The sequence below is a fragment of the Thunnus albacares genome, chromosome 4 (genome assembly GCF_914725855.1).
Source record: "Thunnus albacares chromosome 4, fThuAlb1.1, whole genome shotgun sequence".
Taxonomy (NCBI): domain Eukaryota; kingdom Metazoa; phylum Chordata; class Actinopteri; order Scombriformes; family Scombridae; genus Thunnus; species Thunnus albacares.
In genome coordinates this window covers 19750514-19771549 of record NC_058109.1, presented here as the reverse complement: position 1 = coordinate 19771549, position 21036 = coordinate 19750514, and the positions used below count along the sequence as shown (strand labels likewise).

Here is a 21036-nt window from a genome sequence, read left to right as displayed (position 1 = left end):
AGGATTGTATGAATGATCCCCATACTGGGTCAGAGTACCCAGCGTTATCTTCCTCTCTTCCGTGAGGACTCAGTCGCATTATGCGATTATACACTTCCACTTTGTCAGGACAGTTTGTGGTTTGTTCCCATCCGTCTTTGAAGAAGTGGATACTTTTCACTGGGTCTCTACACCAACAATCTAGGGTTGGTGAACAAGTGGCACAGCAGTTTGTGGTTTCTGAATGTCCATTCAGATTCTCTGAGGCTTGATTTTCACCAGGGTGAAATCCTTGTTGGTTTTCTCCATTCATTGTATGGCTGGTGTGTAAACTTCTCATCATGTGTGGCGTTAATAGTTTCTTTTTTGAAACATTTGTTTTTGGAGAATAAATGAGTGAGACTTTTGCTTCCACTGGACGGTGGAAACAAGGGGAGAGAGCTGTGTATATCTCATACAACAGGAGTACGCAGCGGGCTGGAATCGAACCGGCGACTTTCCCGTTCTGGGGGCCTGTGCAGTAACCACTGGACTACCAGGGCACAAACCATACATGGGTCGTTTTTGGATTATATGAATAGACCTATGGTAGGCCTGAATCAAGCTGCTTCTGTCAGTGGAGTTTACTTGAGTCATTTGAATTCAGAGCTAAAACAGCACCAGGGCTGTGTGGTGGCACAAGACAATGAAATACCATCCAGGAAGTGCAGCTGCGGTAACCAGTATTGTCTTTGCAGAAACTGATGAAGTGGAACAACAAACCTCTACTCAACTTTTGCTCAACTATGACTTCAATCAAATTGTATGACAAACCTTTCTGCTATGGTTCTCAGGCTGGTTGAAGCATCTTTTGGGGCAAAAATCTGTGCTGCAAAAAGTCCAAAAACGTGCAAACAACGGTTATAACTTAGATGTAATGGAGGAATGTGTTATCCAGTGTAACATTAGTGATATAGCCGGTTTTTCTGTTTGTGACTAAATGGGGGGGTGATTCCTTGCGGTGAGGGGAGGCGTTGAAGTGTTGTATCTTATGGCTTTACTAGTGGTTTAAGTTCCACATATCTTAACATATATAAAAAATACTGTGATTTGTAGAATCATTTGTATGCTTGATATGGTTTTTCCGCAAAAAACGTTCAATCGCCTCGTCGCAGTGTTAATAACATAGATCACACAACATAAAGAAAATATACACAATAAGAGTAAAGATGAAAGAACTTATTTGACAAGAAAGGTTTTTAGGCCTATTTTAAAGGAGTCTAGGGTCTGTGCTGCCCTTAGATGGTTAGGAAAGCTGTTCCACAGGTGTGGTGCAGCGGAGCAGAAGGCCTGATCCCCCATGGTGTGGAGCTCAGTACTGGGGGCCTTGAGAAGGAAATTACTGGTAGATGTGAGGGTTGGGGTGCAGGTTTGTGGTATGAACAGTTCTTGTAGGTAAAGGGTAGAAAGGCACATGTCCATTGATGGATTTATATGTGAGTAGCAGGACTTTGTTGTCAATCTAGAAGGAAATAGACTCTTCTCCCTCATTAAAAAAAATACAATCTATGATTATGCAAATATTTTTCATTTCAAATGTTTAACTGCTGGATGCAATCACAAACACTAAAGTTGCAGAATGAACCATGATTGGCCTCCAAACTAGCTGTGATGTCTCAAAATCCTGAATGTACCTAGAAATCTTTAAGCCCCCCTCCATTCAAAAATATGTTTTTCTTCTTGTTCCTTCAGTTTGATGTTTGAGCTTCCCTGTGCAGAATGATGTTTGTGCAGAGTTTGACACTTGAAGACTGTTTTCACATTCGTCTGCTGAAGGAGGAGAGTTTCTCTGTGCTCACCTTAAATCTGAGTTTAAGGCATGTCTGTACAAGCATGATTTGTGACATCATAACTAGTTATAGTTGTATACAACTTACACTAGTATGATGTGGAAACTTGAAACCTCCAGTGCACAAACACCAAGAATGAACTTTCCAGTGAAGCAGGAGACATCTTGTGTCCAGTAGTTAAACTTTTGAAATGAAACATATTTGCATATTCATTGATTCTGTATTTTTAATGAGGGAGAAGCAGTAGATGCCATTTTAAGGATTTTTAACTGGGTAACTGAACATTATTTCCAGACAAAACACGTCAGACACAATTAATTATGCCAAGCAGCACATGCCCCCCCCCCCCCCCCCACCCCCCACCCCCCACCCCCACTCCCCTTCAGCTGATAACTGTCAGCCTCCGCACATGCATCATCCTGCAGCAGCAGGGGGCGCAGTGTTTGAGGCAGAGGACCCACCCTGCTGCCACAGACAGGCAGCGGCCGCCGGAGCGTCGCTGTGCTGCGGAGGACGCCGTTCACTGAGCGGAAGATGGCGACTGTTTGGCGGCTGCAGAGAACCCTCCGGAGCTGATACCGGGGAAGAGGAGAGGAAAGACCCACACACATAGAGCCTACTGCACACCACGTCTAAAACAACGGTATTAATAACGCTGCCACAGTGAAAGGAGTGCAATTGACAACATTTCACGGACAAAGTATCTTGACATCAGAGGAGCTAATTACTGCTAACGCTAGCAAAGATTATCAGCATCAGACAAGGAAGAGGACATCAGCTAACTAGTTTGTTATCTAGAAGGGTGTAACTGAGGGTGTTTTGCCGCAGGAATGTCGTGTCAGTAAGCTAGTTAAGATGTAGGTGTTTTACTGTGTCTATTTAGGCAGGTGTGTTTGAAAGAAAACGCGTAATCTGCAGCTACCGTTAGCTACGATGCCCATGATAATTTAGCTAGCGTTAGCCGGTGCTAGCATAATATTTTTTAAGGATCAAACGTTAAATTCGTCAACCTGTTAACGCCAATTAGTCCTTGACATATTGATTTGTATTTAAAAAAGAGGATATCACATTCAGGTTTCAGGTATTTTCCCTACACATTTAGCTTTAGGTGATAATGAGCGTTAGCAGCCCAATATTTCATTTCATGTGATTGCTAACGACAGCTAGTTAACGATGTGAGTGGGACGTGCTGTGTGGAGGAGCCAGCTGCTCAGTCTAAAGAAAGGGCACCACCCGTTTCAGACAATGGATGTAACAATAAAGCACTAAATGCCACAGAGGAAGCTGCGCCAGAATTTAAGCTGGTTACAGCTTTTTTTTTTTGTGGGTGTCATTGGGTTTCTTGGGTTGGACCACATCTCTTACAGTCTTATTAAAAGGCTTCACCCTTCTTAAAATTTGAGTTGTAACAATCCAATAAAGAACATAAAGTGTTTGTGTGAAATGTGTGAGTCTAGTATAATGAATGAATGACCTTTATTTATTTAGGGTAGCTGATGGTAAACCTACTGCTGACCATCATGAACTATTAGTGCACGCATCACTAGCATGTCTCCCCATGTCTTTACAGACAATAATGTCCCGATCCCCCGACCATGACGATGGATGCTTTGTTGCCATGGATACGGAGGACGATGGTGCAGAGCCTGCTGGAATAACAGAAGAAGTGGAGGCAAAAATGGGGTCCTGTCGACAAGAGGGGAACATGGACAGCGGTGCCAAAGGAGCGGGGAGAACAATGGTGGAGTTGCCAGAGGAAGTTCTCGAATACATTCTGTCCTTTCTCTCACCTTACCAGGAGCACAAGACTGCTGCGCTCGTATGTAAGCAGTGGTATCGCCTCATTAAAGGTATGACTCTCATATCTGCATAATCTTGCGTAAAACTGAATCATAAGGTAAACCGGGGGTGTGAGTGGGAATTATATCATGAGCAGAGCAGTGAACCAATGTTTAAAAATACCTGAGAATTAAAGTTTAACAAGTACACATTCATTCAAATGCACTTGTAGTTCACTTTGAAGTTTTTGTGCTCCTGTTGCTTACGAATATTTTCTCTGAACTAGGTGTTGCTTATCAGTGCTACCACGGTTTCTTGAGAGCTGTCCAGGAGGGAAATATCCAGTGGGAAAGCCGAACATACCCATATCCAGGAACACCTATCACTCAGCGCTTTTCACACAGTCAGTATCTGCTGCTGCTTTACAATACTTCAATAACTTCAATAATAAAACCACTTTTTCTTCAATAAACTAATGAAGTTGCTTATTGTCTTCAAATAAAGGATGCATAGCCAGCAAGTAAAAATAGAACGCTTCAGCTGATGCACCTTGTGTTGCATACATAAATAATCATCAGCTCATTCATCTCTATTATTTTTAACATCTGCAAGTTTCTGTGTTTCTACTACTGTGTAATAATAGTCTTTGCTTCCTATTGATTGTTGAATTTTACTATTTTGGATTTCAGGTGCTTGTTATTATGACTCAAACCAGTCCATGTATGTGTTTGGGGGTTGCACTCAGAGTAGCTGCAATGCTGCCTTCAATGATCTATGGAGACTTGACCTCAACAGCAAGGAGTGGATCCGCCCTTTAGCCTCAGGTATGAGTATGTTACGAGTCTTAAAAGCCAACAGGAAAGAGGAATCATTGCTCTTTTTACGATCTGTGACTCGGGTAAAAAAGTAACAACACATTATGTAAGGGGAACTGTGTGAGGGCGCAGTACACAGTATTTAAGGAGGTGGCAATAAAAAACAAGATTTTAGTGAAATGATTTGGCTGATGCATTTTATTGCTGTAAACTTTAGAGCTTATTGTACCTTTTATGAAATTGCACGCCAGGGATTAACTGTATGTCACCTCTGTAAAGAGCATTACTGGGATAGGATTGGTCTAGGGCATAAAACTAATGTCCCTGTCATTTTTTAAAATAAAATATTTTTATCACTTATATGTGAGCTGAAGTTGAAAAAGCACTGCCTAGTATTAATGTGTGTCATGTTTTCCATTTGTTTTTTAGCCATTTTCACTTAAAGAATTAAGTAGGAGTTGACAAAAAAAGTCTTGATTGGTATCATTCGTAAAATTTTACTCCACTAAAATATTTTGGGGTACATTCAGTTATAGATTTAAACATAGATATATGCATTTGAAATAGTTACATCTTTGCTCTCTTCTCTTTCAGGCTCTTATCCATCGCCTAAAGCTGGAGCAACTCTAGTGATGCACAAAGATCTGTTAGTGCTGTTTGGGGGATGGACTCGCCCCAGCCCTTATCCACTGCACCAACCAGAAAGGTTTTTTGATGAAATCCACACCTACTCTCCTTCAAAGAACTGGTGAGAGAGACCTCAAGAGTTAAAGTGACAAGTGATGAACAAGTTGAGACTTAGTACAGTTTAACTCTTCATTATTATTTGCTTTTTCTCTCTAAGTGTGATTCATATGTTCTTCTGTTGTCCCAGGTGGAACTGTATAGTAACAACACATGGACCTCCACCTATGGCTGGCCACTCGTCGTCTGTAATTGGAAACACCATGGTGGTGTTTGGGGGATCATTAGGAGCACGTCAAATGTATGCATGTCTTACTTGTATTTGATTACATGTTATACAACAACCGAACAGCATTTATAGAAGCAAAGATGACAAAGCATCTAGCGCTGTGTTTCACCTCGTCAGTATGCAGTAAACATGTCATTGACCTATCAGGTGTCAGGTGATAGCGAGTGTATCATTTACTAAGAGGATGAAGTTAAAACACATCAACATGTCACCTGGAAAGGTGGAACCTGACAAAATCCAATCAACATTTCTCAATAATACACAATGGAGAAACTCTTGGCCCACTGTAATAGTTAACCAAAATCCACCATACAGAAGGTATGGATGTAATGATATTTAATTAAAAACCTTACAGATTTCAGCTGTAAGTCTTACATACTGTTAGGGTTGCTTGATTATGGCAAAAATCATAATTATTTTTGGTCAATACTGAGATCAAGGTTATTTAACATGATTACTCATTGACTAAAACAGATTCGCTTTAATTTTATGAAATGTATCAATCTACAGAGACTCCAAGATGCACGAGTGATGCACATCTCACAGAGACCCCTTGGGTGTTTTTTAAGCTCCCAGTCTATTTCTGTTGGATTTAGTGAAGCGTAATCTGCACAGACAGCTGTTTAAATCACACAAATATTCAGCTGTATATGTGTTTTGAACTTATTAACTTATCTATGTTGATTTATCAAGGCTCCCAGTCTGTCTGTGAGCTGCCGGTTTCATTACAGACAGATTCCCCTCACTCGCTACGGTGGGTGGGGTTAGGGTCCTCTAGGGTCCTCTCAGCTCCCCAGGAGCTGCTGCTAACAGGTGGCTGTTTCTGTTGACAGAAACACTGAACTCAGGTTGGAGTTGGTGTGGATTGAACGGATAGAGCATGCTTACTATGTGGATTCCCAGTGAGGGTGAATTTGGACTGGGAGGGGTGATAAAGCACCCCTTTAAAGGAAAGGGTTGCACTGGGTTTATAACACAAGACAAAACAAGAGCATCATTGTGAAACAGAATGCGGCACAATAGTAGTTTTATTTCGATTATCTTGTTTTCATAATCGTTGGAAGCCAAAATCATGATTGAAAATAAAACTTAATCACCCAGCCCTACATACTGCAGTTAATTAAGTGTATTCATGAGTTTGGCTCTCACACCTCATCATGTTGTTCTCTCTGTTGGTTCTGATCAGGAGTAATGAGGTCTGGGTTCTGGATCTGGAGCAATGGTCCTGGTCCAAACCACCCATATCTGGACCATCCCCACATCCGCGAGGAGGCCAGTCACAAGTAAGAATGCTTTAACATTTAAGTTAGACAGAATAATCCATTCTCTTTTTTTGACAATCTTAGATAATTTTATTGCTCATTGCAATTTTTTTTTATTTCTAAATGTGACAATAAAGTTGTACTTTCTGGAGTTTTGACCCTTTGAGACCGCTTTCCTTTTTCCATGCACTCAATGAAGGTGTGCCAGAAGCCCCCTGATTAACTCTTATATAAGATTAAATGCACAATATGTAATTTCACTTGTTCGGTTAATTTCTCGTATAACTTAAGATCCAGACATTCAGCCGGTTTCTCCCGGGAGCCGAATTATCCGCAGAGGTCTCCTTCTCTCCAGAAACAAACGTATATGTAGATTAAAATCGTTAAAATACTAATTTAAGCTGTTTCACCTAAAAAATCAATATTTCTCCGACGATGTTTGGTGACCACCGGACTTCCTGGAAGGGCTGTTAGCTGAGCTGCTGCTAACGTTTGCCCAGTTTTTTTCTCTGATAACTTAAGATCCAGACGTCCAATGAATAAAATCCTTCTTCCAGCTAAAAGATATAGTTAAAAGCGACCTAAATTTATCATGAAAATGTGGCTTAAAACTGAATAAAAGTCAATTTATAACAGTTTCTGTGGAACAACCACAACGCCGATGTATTATCTTTTATGTGTGTAAGTTACTCTTTGGTAGACGCCATTGTAGCGGACAAACACAGCACCGCCATATGCATTTTGTGCATGTTTACTCTTTGGTAGAGGAGGTATGACACCATTGACATGTGACCAAATGAAACGGTCGTTAAATTACAGATTTCTCTGGGTTTGAAAGTTATTGGAAACATTTGGGATAATCTAAGTACACAACTCAACAAAATATATAACATAGGTCTAGTTGTTTTTAGACATTTTAATGTGGAATAATTACATGTTATACCTTTTTAAATGGTACCTTTTCTTTTAATGTTTTCCTGATAGATTGTGATTGACGATCAGACATTGCTCATCTTGGGAGGCTGTGGAGGCCCTAATGCAGTAAGTTTGTTTTACTTTATTCCAGTATCAGAATATATCTGTATCTCCTCCTGTAGCAAAGGTGTCATGTGACCATAATTGACTGCAGTTTTGATTTATCCTGTTTGTCTTGTCCTTTAAAGCTCCTCAAGGATGCCTGGCTGCTTCACATGGATGCGCCACCATGGAGGTGGCAGCAGCTGCAGGTGGAAAATGAGGACCATGGAGCTCCAGAGCTTTGGTGTCACCCAGCTTGTAGAGTAAGTTTGTGTCTTAGCTGTTGGTCTTAATTTACATGTGTGTGTGTGTAATTATTAAACAGTGACTAATGTGTCTTTTTTTATTAATCATCTTGTTCAACTTTCCCTCAAGGTGGGCCAGTGTGTGGTGGTTTTCTCACAGGCTCCGTCTGGCCGTGCACCGCTCAGCCCGAGTCTTAACTCTCGTCCCTCCCCAATAAGTGCCACACCTGCCCCTCTGGGCCCTGAACCGCCTTCCCTGCGCTCTCAGTCTCCTGTTCGGAGCGGGGCCGCCGGTGTTGTCCTGGGAGCTGTTGAAGAGGCTCCGTGTGTAAACGGTCGATGGGGCACATTGAGACCCCGACCTTCAGCGAGAGGAAGTGCCAGAGATGGGAGCCCATCCTCATCCCAACAGCCCTCTCCTTCACAAGGCCCTGACAGCCCTCCTCTTCCTCCACTGCCCCCGTTATTAAATGGATCTTCCCCCTCACCCCGGACCAGCCCAGCTCAGGCTGCGTCTCCACCCTCTCGCCCTCACCCGCCCGCCTCCACAGACTATGGCTGGGAGTCTCCCTCTACGGCCGCTCACCACCCTGAGGTGCCCAGCACTAATGGCCTGCATACACCTCCTGCAGGTTCCCCGTGCACTCCCCCAGGAGGAGTGTCCCCCGCTGCCTTACGACGAGGTCTGGAGGCAGTGAAAAACAAATCTTCCTCATCTTTACCGTCTTCATCATCATCGTCTTCCCTTCAGACACAGGGAGCTTCTCCTGGAGGAGGAAGTGGTGGAGGAGGAGTAGGTCCTCCTGGTACCCCTCCGTCATCGTCCTCCAGCCCTCCGCAGGCTGTTGGAGCTGACGGACACGCTATCCCTCCTATTGCACGGCGTCTCGGCCATCACCCCCCTCAGAGCCTGAACGTAGGGAAACCTCTGTACCAGTCGCTCAACTGCAAGCCCATGCAGATGTACGTGTTGGATGTGTCACGGGCCAAATCCGCTGGCGTGGTGTCCTGGAGAGTTTACGGGAACGGGACTCCCGCTGCAGTCACGGGGCCACCGGAGACCAGCCTTCACACCGTGGTACAGGGCAGGGGAGAGCTCATCATTTTTGGGGGCCTCATGGACAAAAAACAGAATGTGAAGTACTACCCTAAAACCAACGCCTTGTACTTTGTTCGCGCGAAAAGGTAATGCAGCTCCAGGCGGGATAGGGAAGACAGACGTTCCACCCTGTGACCACACAAGGGAATCGACACACAAGGCCTTTTTCCTATAGGAAGGATTATTGGGAAAGAACATAATCATTGTTTGATGTTCCACTTCAGAACTTCACTATTCTCCCTTCTGCAAGAATTCAAAATAAAACACTAACTACACTTTGATAAAAGCATTTGGTCGAATGAGAGTCTTGACTGTGTGTGTGTGTGTGTGTGTGTGGATTTTTTTTGTTTTTTTTTTACTTCAGTGATTCAAGATAACAGGACATTGTTTTGTTGTTCCCAAAAAGTTGATCAACCAGAAAGTAACATTTCAGTTTTTCTTTGTCATCCTCTTCTGAACTCTTGACAACGGATGCTGTCCACAGAAATGGTTGATGCTTCACTTGCTTTTGGTATCACTCTTTAAGCCTGCAGTGAAAACAGTGTGAGTGTGTGTGTGTATGTGTGTGCACGGTGGTGGTTAAAAGTTGTTGACTAATGTGTGTCGGGGGCCACGGTGGGTGAGAGATGTGGCACTGTACTATAAACATAGTTAAACAATAAAGGCCTCCATGTCTCCTCTGTTACAGTCTTAAAATTTCTGCTTTGCGTGTTTGTTTTGTGAACAATGTTTGACAGAAAACAATCTCAATACAAGGTCCGGTAGTAGCTGTTCTGGAGCTTTCAGCAGTTTCACACGATCTTCATCAGCAGATTGGAGTTTTCTTAGTTGCCATGGTATTGTAGATATTGAAATTTCCCATCTTGTAAGCCAACGTAGACAAGAGATATGGAAGCAAAGAAGCGCCATAACAATTTAAATTTTATAAGCCACTGAAAAAAATTTATTTTATCATTACTCAATACTTCATGTTGAAAATTAAAGTGTCCATTACTCAAAAAATTACAACTTTTTGCATCTAAAAATACAAGTGTAAAAAAAAAAACCCAAGTTCGAGTAGGATCAGTTAAAATCAGACACCAAAAGTCAAGGTGAAAAACTTCCAGTCACACATCTGAACTCTTCTTGGATCATGTGACTGACAGAACATTAACTAATAGGAAAGAAGTCTGACAGCTTTATTATTATTGGTAGATGTTCAAATTTCGGTGTCTTAAATTTAACCAGTACAACTTAAGCACCTTGATTTTTTTTTTTTACTCCACTTAAATGATGAGATCCAAAAATTAAACTACTTCAACAACTTGAATATTTATTTCTAAATATTGGACACTTAAATTTTCTGTCTGAATTTGAGAAAACAAACAAAAACTTAAAATCAGTTTCAAAGTCAGAAGTCATTTTGCAATTAGAAATGGCCTGGTTTACAAAGAAAAAAATATGTCAGTGCTATAAATACTGTTGTATTGACATATTAAGTCTTAAGTGAGGATTACATTTTCACAATTAGGTGGTCAGTTGCTTTTAAGATTCAAATTGTTGAAGCCTTTGCTTCCATCAAAAGTCTTTAAAGTGTTCAGAAACAAAGAAACACATGAACATCTACAATTCCATAACTGGGCAGAACAAGATCATGTAATATGATTGATGACAGAACAAGTCCCACTTTAGCCTCAACTTGTGGCATTTAATTTATGCATGCAGGAGCGTTTGAAGTTGATGGTGTTTGGAGTTGTTGTACTTGCTGTAGAAGAGCACCGTCTAGTGGCTCTTGTGCACATGACAAGAAGAAATGAACACGTCATTGTAGGTGAATCATTTTAACTGCAAGTAACATAATTACTTACAAATTGAATTTATAACACAAACATTTCAGAACAAATGCTTCTGGTCATTTAAGAATTTAGATGAAGATAAACCATTTTAATTATTTTCTGTAAACAAAATTCACTTTTATGCTCAAAAGTTTTCTGAAACAAATGTTCCTATCAGATTTTTTCTATTTAATATATATAATGCAAAGTGGATATAAAGCATAGGTTTGTTTGTTTTGGTTGTGAGATGATCCATACTATATTTGGCAGATTTCAGAACCTACACCAGTCAGATCCTTGCCTCCCTTTTCCCCGAGACACTCCACCCCCCTCTGTCCAACAATAACCTTTTACCCAGAGAGATCCTATAGGACCAAAGCAGGGGCAGTTTAGAGCAGAGCCATTTGATTGGCGCAGACTCAGGGATATGGGGAGGTGGCAAACTGGACTAGATCTGTATTGGTTCTGGCCTGAGGCAGTGGGAGGAGACATTGACAATGAATATGCTGAGGACACATGTTTACAATGATGGGGGAGAGAGGAAGAATGGAGCTGAACAGGATCTCAAAACACTGTGAGTGAGTTTCTGAATGAAGTAGACAACTGTGTGAAAGACACACGAGGGGAGTTCTCTATGTGAGTGTGTTTGTCTGTGGTAGCTGTAATGTTCTTGTTTGTGTAGTTGTGTGTTGGTTCGAATTAATTTGACTGGAGTGGGGTGTGTGTGTGTGTGTGTGTGTGAGACTTGTCCCGTATCAGGTGATGTTGTGTGTGAGATCGCTCATTGAGAAGCATCTCTTAATGTATGAGTTTGTCATTTTAAAAGCCCTTCTTTATCTGTTTTTGCATTTTCAGATGTAGTATTGTTGAATGTCAACATGGTGCAACTTTAGAGAGTTAAACAGCAGGAAATGTTTTCTGATAGTTTTTTAAAATATACCTGTCATGAAATAAAACCTGAATGTTTCCATTTCTACAGGACTGCACACCACCTTTCTTCCTGATAAATGTGCTCACTTAAATTCTCTTACAGATGGTGCCTCTTGTGATCAGACTGACAGCCAAGGAAGCTAACGAAAGTCACTACAGAAGGACGCCAGAGTGACGCAGTGACCTGCAGTGTCTTGTCAGACACATGCAAGGCAGATATTAAATGACGTATCACAGAACTTGATAGTATTTGTCTCTGACTCAACCGTTCTGTAGGTACAAAACTCTCCTGTTCCCTAACAAACAACAAGGGGGACAAAGTTATCACAAGGACTAAAGGGACAAACTGTGAAGATCACTTCTCAGGGATGACCAGCACACAGCTGCTGAAAACTTCACCCAACGAGTCTGTATTTGGTGCCCAGCCTTCCCAGAGGATGGCGTCCACTGTGTCCACTGTACCTCACAGCGTTTTCGGACCCTCTCCTCCCCCTCCAGCTGTCTGGCCTCCTCTGGACTTCGCCCTGGGTGCCCTTGCCTGCTGCGCAGCCTGCGTGTTCACCAATCCTTTGGAGGTTGTGAAGACCCGTCTGCAGCTCCAGGGAGAGCTGCTTGCACGGGGCTCCTACCAGAGACACTACCGTGGAGTCCTCCAGGCCCTGTGGGTGGTGGGCCGCACAGACGGGCTTCGGGGCCTGCAGAAGGGGCTCTCAGTTGGGCTGATTTACCAGGGTGTGATGAACGGTGTGAGGCTGGGCTCCTACTCCTACTGTGAAGCTCTGGGTATCACCTCGTTCCACGGGGGGAGTCTTCTGTCAGGGGCAGGGGCCGGAGCACTTGGTGCCTTCATTGCCTCTCCTGCCTACCTAGTAAGTTGCTATTGCATCCTTTATATCAGTGGCTCCTGACATTTTTTTGAAATGTCCTTTGAGGGATTCCTGACTGCCAGGTCGGGAACCACTGCTCTATAGGTCTTCTTGATTTAATCAGTACGTGTTGCAAGGCACATGTAGGTACATTTATTATATTGTGTTCAAAGATTACAGTCGCAAGTATGAGATTTGTGTGTTTTGTGTCATAACTTAATACTGCATTCAGGATATATGCTGTAGATGTTACTGTTTGGGCATAATGTCAAATGGAGTATGATCCTCTAATTCTACACGAGATGCCAACCATTATGTTGTTATGATGGTGTGTGTGTGTGTGTGTGTGTGTGTGTGTGTGTGTGTGTGTGTGTTTGTGTGTGAGCCCAATAGGTCAAAAAGTAAACCTAATTGGTAATTGGAACCCTATGTACCATTGAGAGTAAAACACTGTATTGGGTTACACTGTCAAATAATGACAGCCACACAATCGACATAAAACAAGCTACTGTGGAAAGATGATATGGGTAATTGTCTTCTGAGGCAAGCCATTGATATATTATGCAAAAGCTTTCAGTGTAACACTATTTTCATGCAAATGGAGCTGTTTTTGAATAGATAATGTACACACATGTACAGTATGTACAGAAACAGATGTTTTCACTGTTAATGTATCCTGGATGACAAACCAGTTAGGTCATCTTCCTTGAAGTAGTAATGCATAGCAACATAATACAGATGTCAACCTTTGTAAACAGATTAGTGACTGACAGCATCTTAAAGTTATAGTACAGCAGAAGGTTTGTACAACAATGTAAAGCAAGAAGAGTTCATTCAGATTAGTCACTATCAGACTTTTGTGTGGTACAGTTGGACATTTCTACATGAACAGTAAAGTTTTGCGCTACTAAAGGAAATAAACGAGCGTCGCACTTTAATTAAATTCCAATTCAAACTTAACATTGCATAGATGTTACTCTTAAATCTAACAAAACATTAAGCGATCAGTACCGTCATCATTAGTCCTGAACAGCAGTACTGTAAATCGACACAAACACAGACATGAAGGCACATCAGCTCCATTTCAAAGACGTCTTAAATGTCCTAAATCTATTTTAATCCAGCGTGAGGTCTTTCGAGGTAACGTACCATTTCAAGGGTGTGGAAGACAGATTCAGGTTAGTCACAGAAGTGTTGATCTTAAACTGAGTCAGAACCTGAACCCAATGTTGTCCACATTCAGGTCCCACTCTGCTTTGTTTTTCAAAATTGATACAGATTTAATGTACATCCATGAAACCATGCCAGATTTAAAGGGTATGTTCACAATTTTTCGAGTCTGTCTGAAAACAACAGTCAGGTGCTCATATGAATACTGAAAGAGGTTTTTCTTGCTGTGATCATTTATCATGTTCATATTGGATGTTTAAAGATCACTTCCTAATCTCGTTTAAATGTCAGTGATGAGGGACAAAGTCCACAGTCCTCTTTTGTGTAAAAAATGTATTCAGAAGTTTATCTGAGGCTAATATGAGGCATCAGCAGTCTGAGTTAATCAAATCAAGTGGATATCTTTCAAAGTTAGTCTTTTTAGTGCCAAATTCCCTCTTTTCGTTTCCCTGGATGCTGTTCCCTGTTGAGCTACTATGGAGGAACAGTAACAGTAGCACTAAGAAGATAGTAACTTTGAAAAATATCCACTTGATTTGAATAATTTACACTGCTGAAATCTCATATTAGCTTCAGATAAACTTTTTAAAATACATTTTTTACACAAACTGAGGGCTGTGTATTTAGTCCCCCATCACTTACATTGAAAGCATGTTAAGAGAGGATCTTAGGAAAAGGCCAGTATTAAGGAGGAATGATTAAAGCGCGCAAAAGCTGTTTCAATATTCATGTGGACACCTGACTTGTCTTAAGACAGACTTGAAAAATTGTAAACCTATCCTTGAAAGCACTCACAATGTACTGTACATTTTGACATCCACACTAGCCTCAAGGGCCACTGTCCTTGATTTATTGCACATTTTTATGAACGTCCTCTGCATGTCCCCTTGTATACGACCACAGTAGTGTTGTTGTTTTTCTGCCTCAGCTGTCAGCCAATACTTATAAGCCATCTAACCTTTTGCACCATGGAAAGATAATATTCTGTGTTGACATGTCTGTCTATATCTAGGTCACTAAATATACCCTGCACGTAGCTTCAACCTACCCACTGCTACTAAAAATACACAGAATCTTGCAGCCCCTCTCTGCGTGCTGTCGTCAGTGAATGAAGGAATAAGGGTATGAAGGTTATTTTATTGACGCTGCATGACATCAGGCAGACAGGCGTGATAAAATTGTTTCAACAGTTTGACGGTCAAGATATGGTGCAAATTAATTGCGGAGGAATTTGTCAGACCAGTTCCTGGCAGAACAAAGTGTTAAGTAATTCATACCTGGTTGAACATTAACAGAGTTACCTGTAACTGTTACATAACTCATCCTGGCATCTGACTCAGAGATTATCCGATTTAGTCTGGTTTTCTCTGTAATAGGATTAATTTTCGGCACAGTGTATCTGCTGAAGTCTGGTGTATAAAACTGAATGCGCAATAACTGTGCTGCATTTCCTTCATAGGTGAAGACTCATCTGCAGGCTCAAACTGTGGCAGCCATAGCAGTAGGCCACCAGCACAACCATCTGGTAAGACCAATCATCATCATCCATGTAGGTGTCTCATTTACACAATAAATCAGTGGATAAATACAAAATCAGAAAGTGCAGATTATGTGGCCTGATCAATACACATTTATAATTAATTCAAGAGGATTAAAGTTATGTTTTAAGCAGACTACTTTTCACTAGTATGACTTGTGGTTCTATGCATGAAAAAGGCTTTTAATACAACAGGAAATTACTAAGAAATAAGAAAAACACATTTCTATTGCTCTGTGCTACAACTGCCACATAATAGAGGAACATAACAGTATTAAATGCTATTATCTGCTACTTCCAGCACACCAACGTCATTGTTTTCTTCCATTTCAGGGAGTGTTTGATGCCTTTGTTACCATCTATAGAAGAGAGGGTTTAATTGGCCTTTGGAGGGGAGTGAACGGGGCTGTGCCTCGAGTCATGGTAGGATCAGCTGCTCAACTGGCAACCTTCACCTCGGCCAAGGACTGGGTGTCACATTCCCAGGTAGATGGGATAAAGAGCCTGCATTTTTGTAGCACATGAGACCGAACAGCTGCTGTCACGCCATCAGCCACACGTCAAACTTGAGTTAATCCTCAGTGTCTTTGTGTTCTTGCAGTGGTTTACTCCAAGCAGCTGGCTCACGGCTTTGATAGCTGCCATGATCAGCGGAGTCGCTGTGGCGATCACCATGACGCCATTTGACGTCATCAGTACACGGCTCTACAACCAGCCGGTGGATGAGTTTCGCAGGGTGAGTTTAAGTGATAAAATGGTCCTTGCACTCAATAATGACACAAAAATTGTGTTGTGGGATCAAGTTTTCCCACTAAATGCATACAATGCTAAGACGAAAGCTCTGGAGACTTACTGTTTTTCTTTATTTGCCCTTTAGGGACGCCTGTACCATGGATTTTCAGATTGCATGCTAAAGGTGTGCCAATCTGAGGGCCTGGTGGGGTTGTATAAAGGCATGGGCCCCGTGTTTCTGCGCTTGGCCCCACACACAGTGCTCAGCATGCTGTTCTGGGATCTGATGAGACAACAGACTGTGAGGGACCGCCAGAGCCAGGGAAGGAGCTAAAACACTCCAAATGCCTGCACAGGATTGACTGGACTCAGTTGTAACTATCTAAGCGGTCCATCAATTGATGAAACACTGAATTTAATGCTAAGGTTTGACATTTTGGGGAAATGCTCTTTTTCTTTCTTGCCAAGAGTTAGATGAGAAGATTGACACCACTCACTGTGATGAAAGTGGCATTGATCTTCTCATCTAACTCTGCCAGAAAGCAAATAAGCTTATTTCCCAAAATGTTGAACTATTCCTTTAAGCAAATCCCAGGAAGAAAGTCTTGCCCAAGGACAGACTCTCCAGCAGTACAGACTATTTTTGTTGCAGTGCAGAAGATGGATGAACATTGAAGTACTTGACAGGATGTACCAATGAATGGATGAAGGACGAACATGCATTGCACACACTCCAAGAAATATTTTGAGGAGTTCCTATCAAATTTCTCAAATACATTAAAGTTGCTGAAGAAGTATCAGGTTTTACCTTAATACCTCAAATGAATTTACAAGCAATCTTTTGGGCTTTTGTATGTCAGCTTGAAGCAGAAGTGAAATGACAGAAGTGGAACGTATATGGCTTGTAAGCATATCAGTGAAGTACTAATGACATGAAGATCAAGTCCAGATTATTAAAACATAAGCTCTGTATTCCATGTGTATAGTCCAGTGTGGCTGCTGTTATGTTTCACAGTTAAATTAATAATTCTAGTTGCCTTGTCTGTTATATGTGAAGAAAGATACCTGATGGGAATGTTTTTATTTACTGACATTTGAACTACTGGTACCTAATGCCAAGAACAGGGCCATTTGATGTATTACAGAAATCCTACGGGTATTTCATGCCTTTGGACAGCAATCAATAATAATAATAATAAAGACAATTTTGTATAAAATGCAATAAATAAATGTGTTTTTGTATCCTTTGTATTGCTTCATTTTTGAAATATGTGATATCTACGTGACATTGTAAGCAAAGTGTGGTTTTATTTTGACCCAGTTAAAAGATATCTGATTGTAAGGCTAATCATCTTTTTTTGAGAGGACTTTCAGCCTCTTTCATCAGGAAATGATTAGACTAACAACCACAGTTAAATCACATTTGACCTTTGGAACTTAACCATGTAGCGCACTCAGAACTGATCAGCAGGAAGAAACAAAGGCAACTTGAAATCTTTACCAAGTTAGTTTTGGCTCACAGGAATTCAACATAAACAGATGAGAGATCATAGCACTCTTTTTGTGAGTGTCCTTGTTGGGATATTACAAGGAAAACATAAAAATGTTTCTCCCGTTCTCCTGGATCCTGGGAACTTCGGAGTGGATGCCGTTTGATTCAAATCCAGTTGACTGCTTTTTTCAAGGTGAGTTTAAAGGATAGGTTCACAATTTTTCAAGCCTGTCTTAGAGCAATTGTCAGGTACCCAAATGAACATTGAAACAGGTTTTACTTGCTATAATCATTCCTCCTGTTCATACTGACTATTAGAAGATCCAAATGCATTTACATTGTAAGTGATGGGGGAATAAACCTACGGTCCTCATTTTGTGCAAAAAAATGTATTTAAAAGTCAATCTGAAGATAATATGAGGCTTCAGTCATCTGAGTTAGTTAAATAAAGTAGATATCTTCCACATGTACAGTCTTTTTAGTGACAAAATCCCTCTTTGTGTCTTGACAGACAGTGTTTCCTTGTTGAGCTGCAGGGAGTATAGCAAAAAAAGAGGGGTTTTGGCACTGAAAAGACAGTAACATTGAAAGATATCTATTTGATTTGACTAATTGGATGGCTAAAGCTTCATATTAGCTTCAGATAAACGTTTAAATACATTTTTGGACAGAAGGAAGATTGTGCATCTGTGTAACCAAGAACTATTCAGATTTGTTTAAATATAATTTCTCGCCTTTGCTTGCCCAACTGGCTGAAGACTTCCACTGTTGGTATCTTTTACCTCTATCTCTGGCTAGCAGGATAAATTGTGTAAAAATGAATGTGCTTCCCAAATTTCTGCATCTCTTTCAATGCATGCCTGGTTTCATTCCAAAAAACATCTTTCCATTCACTTGATAGCTCTATTTCTCAGTTTGTATGGAACAAAAAAAAAATCGTAAAAGCATTCTACAAAAAACCAAAGAAATGGGTGGTTTGGCAGTCAGTTTTGAAACATGTCCACACGTAATCTATTTGTGCCCATCATAGAGTCTTACAATGTACAGTAGTTCATAGAGTCCACTGTTCTAAAAGCAAACTGGCTTGCATTTATCTTGGCACTGACCCTAATTGTGATAAATGTCACTAGGACCAGCTAATCTCACCCACATGTTTTGGACCTGCCCATCTGTCTTTGACTCACTCTCTACCAGCACATCTGCTAATATCCACCCTTCACACTTAGTTGGCCTGTTGGGTGCTTTACACACTGACCATCCACTGCCGTCATACTTCACTGAACTTGTAGCTTTTCTTACATTACTTGCAGGTTGTGTTATTCTGATGCACTGGAATAGTCATCCCCCCTCTCACATCCATTGGATAAAGGATGCCCTATCCTTTGTGAAATTAGAGAAGATTAAACACTCCCTTCATGGCACTAATGTAAAATTTGCAAAAATTTGGCAACCTTTCTTAGAGCATGTCAAGTCCGCCCAGCTGGTTGGTGTCCCCACTGACTGAGTGACCACTTATAATACGTCTGCATTCCAGTAGTTTCTTTACAAACTTTATTTTTGGTTGTGTTGTCATCTGTGTTTTAAAGGTCTTGTTGGTGCATGTGGAGTATCAGTGCTGTGCAATCTGATGAGAGTTTACTACTTCAGTCAAACATGCAGGTGAGTTTATTCTTGGAAAAGAAAAGGAAGAATGTCACACATTTTCGAGTGCATTATTAAATTATTTAAATGTCTCTCCAAACAGTGACTCTGAAAATGAAACTGAAAGCAAACAGAGGTCATCCTCACCAGGCAGTCCACTGAGAAGGAACTGGAGAACCATAGTCCAGTTCTGGTCCCTGACTGTCCTCCTGTCTCTGGTCGGCTCACGGGTTTCCTCTCTGATAGTCCTGGAGTTTTCCCTCAGAGCTGTTTCTGCCTGGGCATCAGCGGGACTGGTGAGCTCCTTTTAGCTTGTTTTACATCTTCATCAGAGCGTACTTTCAGTTTGTTCTTGTGTTCATTGTGTATAGATCTTTCTAATACTGAACTGACCCACTTTTATCCACCCAATCTATCTTAATTCAGGATGCTGATGGCAGAGGCCTGGAGCTGCTCCTGATCCAGTGCCAGTTTTCCCTGGGTTGCGGCCTCACCTGTACTCTGGTCTTCCTCCATCAGGGGGCTCCACACAGTTCCCTCAGCTTGTTTCTGGCTGCTGCACTCAGCTGGGGACTGGCAGGCTACTGCAGCAGTCTGTGGAGCCATGTGGCCAGACTCTACCCGCTGCATAGCACAGAGCGTTACTGTGGGAAGTGCATCACCCTCCTGACCTCTGGACACACCATACTCGCTTCACTGCAAAGAGTGGTTGTCTTGGCTTTCACTCTAGCAACTGTGGCCTCCACCGCTACGGTTTATGACCACTTCCTCTCCCAGAAGGATGCTCTCAAGCTTTGGACTCCACTCACACTGTGCTACACTATGCTGGTAGTCTATGTTCAAGGTGATGATCAGGGCAACTCTTTGGGGGAATGAAAAGGTTCCTTTTGGACTCTTGCCATTGTCTCTAGTGTAACTTTTTTATATTTCACACAGAGGGTCAGCATCGGCAGACTGGTGCAGAGGCACTGTTGCACACCGTAGTGCTGCGGTTGGGAGCCCTGCTGGTGCTCATGCTGACGGTGGGTCAGTGGTCTGATGTCCTCCACGTCCTCATCACTTTCCTGGGAGAAGCTGCCTGCCTGCTGCCCTCTCAGGACCTGCTACAGGTCGTGTTAAAGGTCTGTGTGAAACTCAAAAACTGTGATTTTACCAGCATATTTTATGCTTCCCTTTTTTTGCACAAGCAGTTACTTCTACAACACAACTATTGCTGTATTTATTAACTTATTTGTCAATCATGTTAACAAATGTAAAAATGACATGACTCAAATTGTCATTCTTAATTTTTAGGAGGAAGACACCACCTTGAGCAAACGTGAACAAAGCTCCAGTCACAGAACAAGAGAACACACAACCAAAACATCATCTAATGGCAGATGATGGTAAACCTCAAGTCTACCTCCAATACAAGTGACTACCTCAAATGCCAAGATATACTCATATTCAATATTATTCTTGATGGTATAAATGTTGTACTCATGGTTTCTAATGTCTCATGGCTGTTTTAAACATCATAGAATTTGTAACTCTTCATATGTGATATAGCAACTGCTGATTTCTTCACAGTTTTAACTGCAATATTATGATTCATTGGAGAGGTCATTTTTCTATGATGGTGCACTGTAATGCTTCATTTAATGGAAGACAAATACATGAAAAATGAAAAAGGAGTGGAAAACTGCATATTAAATGTTTTGTATTCATGATTGATTTTCTCTAGTAATACAACATCTCAAGCTGGAAGAGTTTTAAAACATCATAGAGTAGAATACAGATGAGCTAGAAAGTGCAAATAGATTCCACCAGCAGAGGATGAGGGCTTGTCAAAAATATGTTTTAAAATATGTATACCA

General features: G+C 41.4%; 3 protein-coding genes across 4 annotated transcripts; all 3 read left to right on the top strand.

Moving 5' to 3' along the window:
• Positions 1–2225: 2225 nt before the first annotated feature.
• Positions 2226–9680, top strand: fbxo42 (F-box protein 42). The gene is made up of 10 exons (XM_044347929.1): positions 2226–2451; positions 3379–3658; positions 3874–3990; positions 4277–4411; positions 4997–5150; positions 5277–5387; positions 6562–6658; positions 7622–7678; positions 7801–7917; positions 8030–9680. The coding sequence occupies exons 2-10, from the start codon at positions 3385–3387 to the stop codon at positions 9086–9088; spliced, it is 2121 nt and encodes a 706-aa protein (XP_044203864.1). The 5' UTR covers positions 2226–2451; positions 3379–3384; the 3' UTR covers positions 9089–9680.
• Positions 9681–11284: 1604 nt separating this feature from the next.
• On the top strand, positions 11285–17294 carry slc25a34 (solute carrier family 25 member 34). Of its 2 annotated transcripts, none has more exons than XM_044347963.1 (6): positions 11285–11386; positions 11846–12611; positions 15238–15303; positions 15649–15801; positions 15917–16051; positions 16193–17294. In XM_044347963.1, exons 2-6 carry the CDS (start codon positions 12111–12113, stop codon positions 16379–16381), a joined length of 1044 nt encoding a protein of 347 aa, XP_044203898.1. In that variant the 5' UTR covers positions 11285–11386; positions 11846–12110; the 3' UTR covers positions 16382–17294. The 2 variants fall into 2 exon arrangements, with proteins under 2 accessions (XP_044203898.1, XP_044203899.1); XM_044347964.1 differs by having other exon boundaries at positions 11365–11448.
• Positions 17295–17587: 293 nt separating this feature from the next.
• Positions 17588–20716, top strand: LOC122980192 (transmembrane protein 82-like). The gene is made up of 6 exons (XM_044347965.1): positions 17588–17732; positions 19126–19198; positions 19284–19476; positions 19607–20024; positions 20117–20301; positions 20474–20716. The coding sequence occupies exons 1-6, from the start codon at positions 17651–17653 to the stop codon at positions 20561–20563; spliced, it is 1041 nt and encodes a 346-aa protein (XP_044203900.1). The 5' UTR covers positions 17588–17650; the 3' UTR covers positions 20564–20716.
• Positions 20717–21036: the final 320 nt, after the last annotated feature.

Coding starts and splice junctions, on each gene's coding strand:
- fbxo42 (XM_044347929.1), top strand. CDS start 3,385: ATGTCCCGATCCCCCGACCATGACGATGGATGCTTTGTTGCCATGGAT. Junction 5,151..5,276: donor TACTCTCCTTCAAAGAACTG/GTGAGAGAGACC, acceptor CTGTTGTCCCAG/GTGGAACTGTATAGTAACAA. Junction 7,679..7,800: donor GCTGTGGAGGCCCTAATGCA/GTAAGTTTGTTT, acceptor TGTCCTTTAAAG/CTCCTCAAGGATGCCTGGCT.
- slc25a34 (XM_044347963.1), top strand. CDS start 12,111: ATGACCAGCACACAGCTGCTGAAAACTTCACCCAACGAGTCTGTATTT. Junction 15,304..15,648: donor GCCACCAGCACAACCATCTG/GTAAGACCAATC, acceptor CTTCCATTTCAG/GGAGTGTTTGATGCCTTTGT. Junction 15,802..15,916: donor ACTGGGTGTCACATTCCCAG/GTAGATGGGATA, acceptor GTGTTCTTGCAG/TGGTTTACTCCAAGCAGCTG.
- LOC122980192 (XM_044347965.1), top strand. CDS start 17,651: ATGTTTCTCCCGTTCTCCTGGATCCTGGGAACTTCGGAGTGGATGCCG. Junction 19,477..19,606: donor CCTGGGCATCAGCGGGACTG/GTGAGCTCCTTT, acceptor ATCTTAATTCAG/GATGCTGATGGCAGAGGCCT. Junction 20,302..20,473: donor TGCTACAGGTCGTGTTAAAG/GTCTGTGTGAAA, acceptor CTTAATTTTTAG/GAGGAAGACACCACCTTGAG.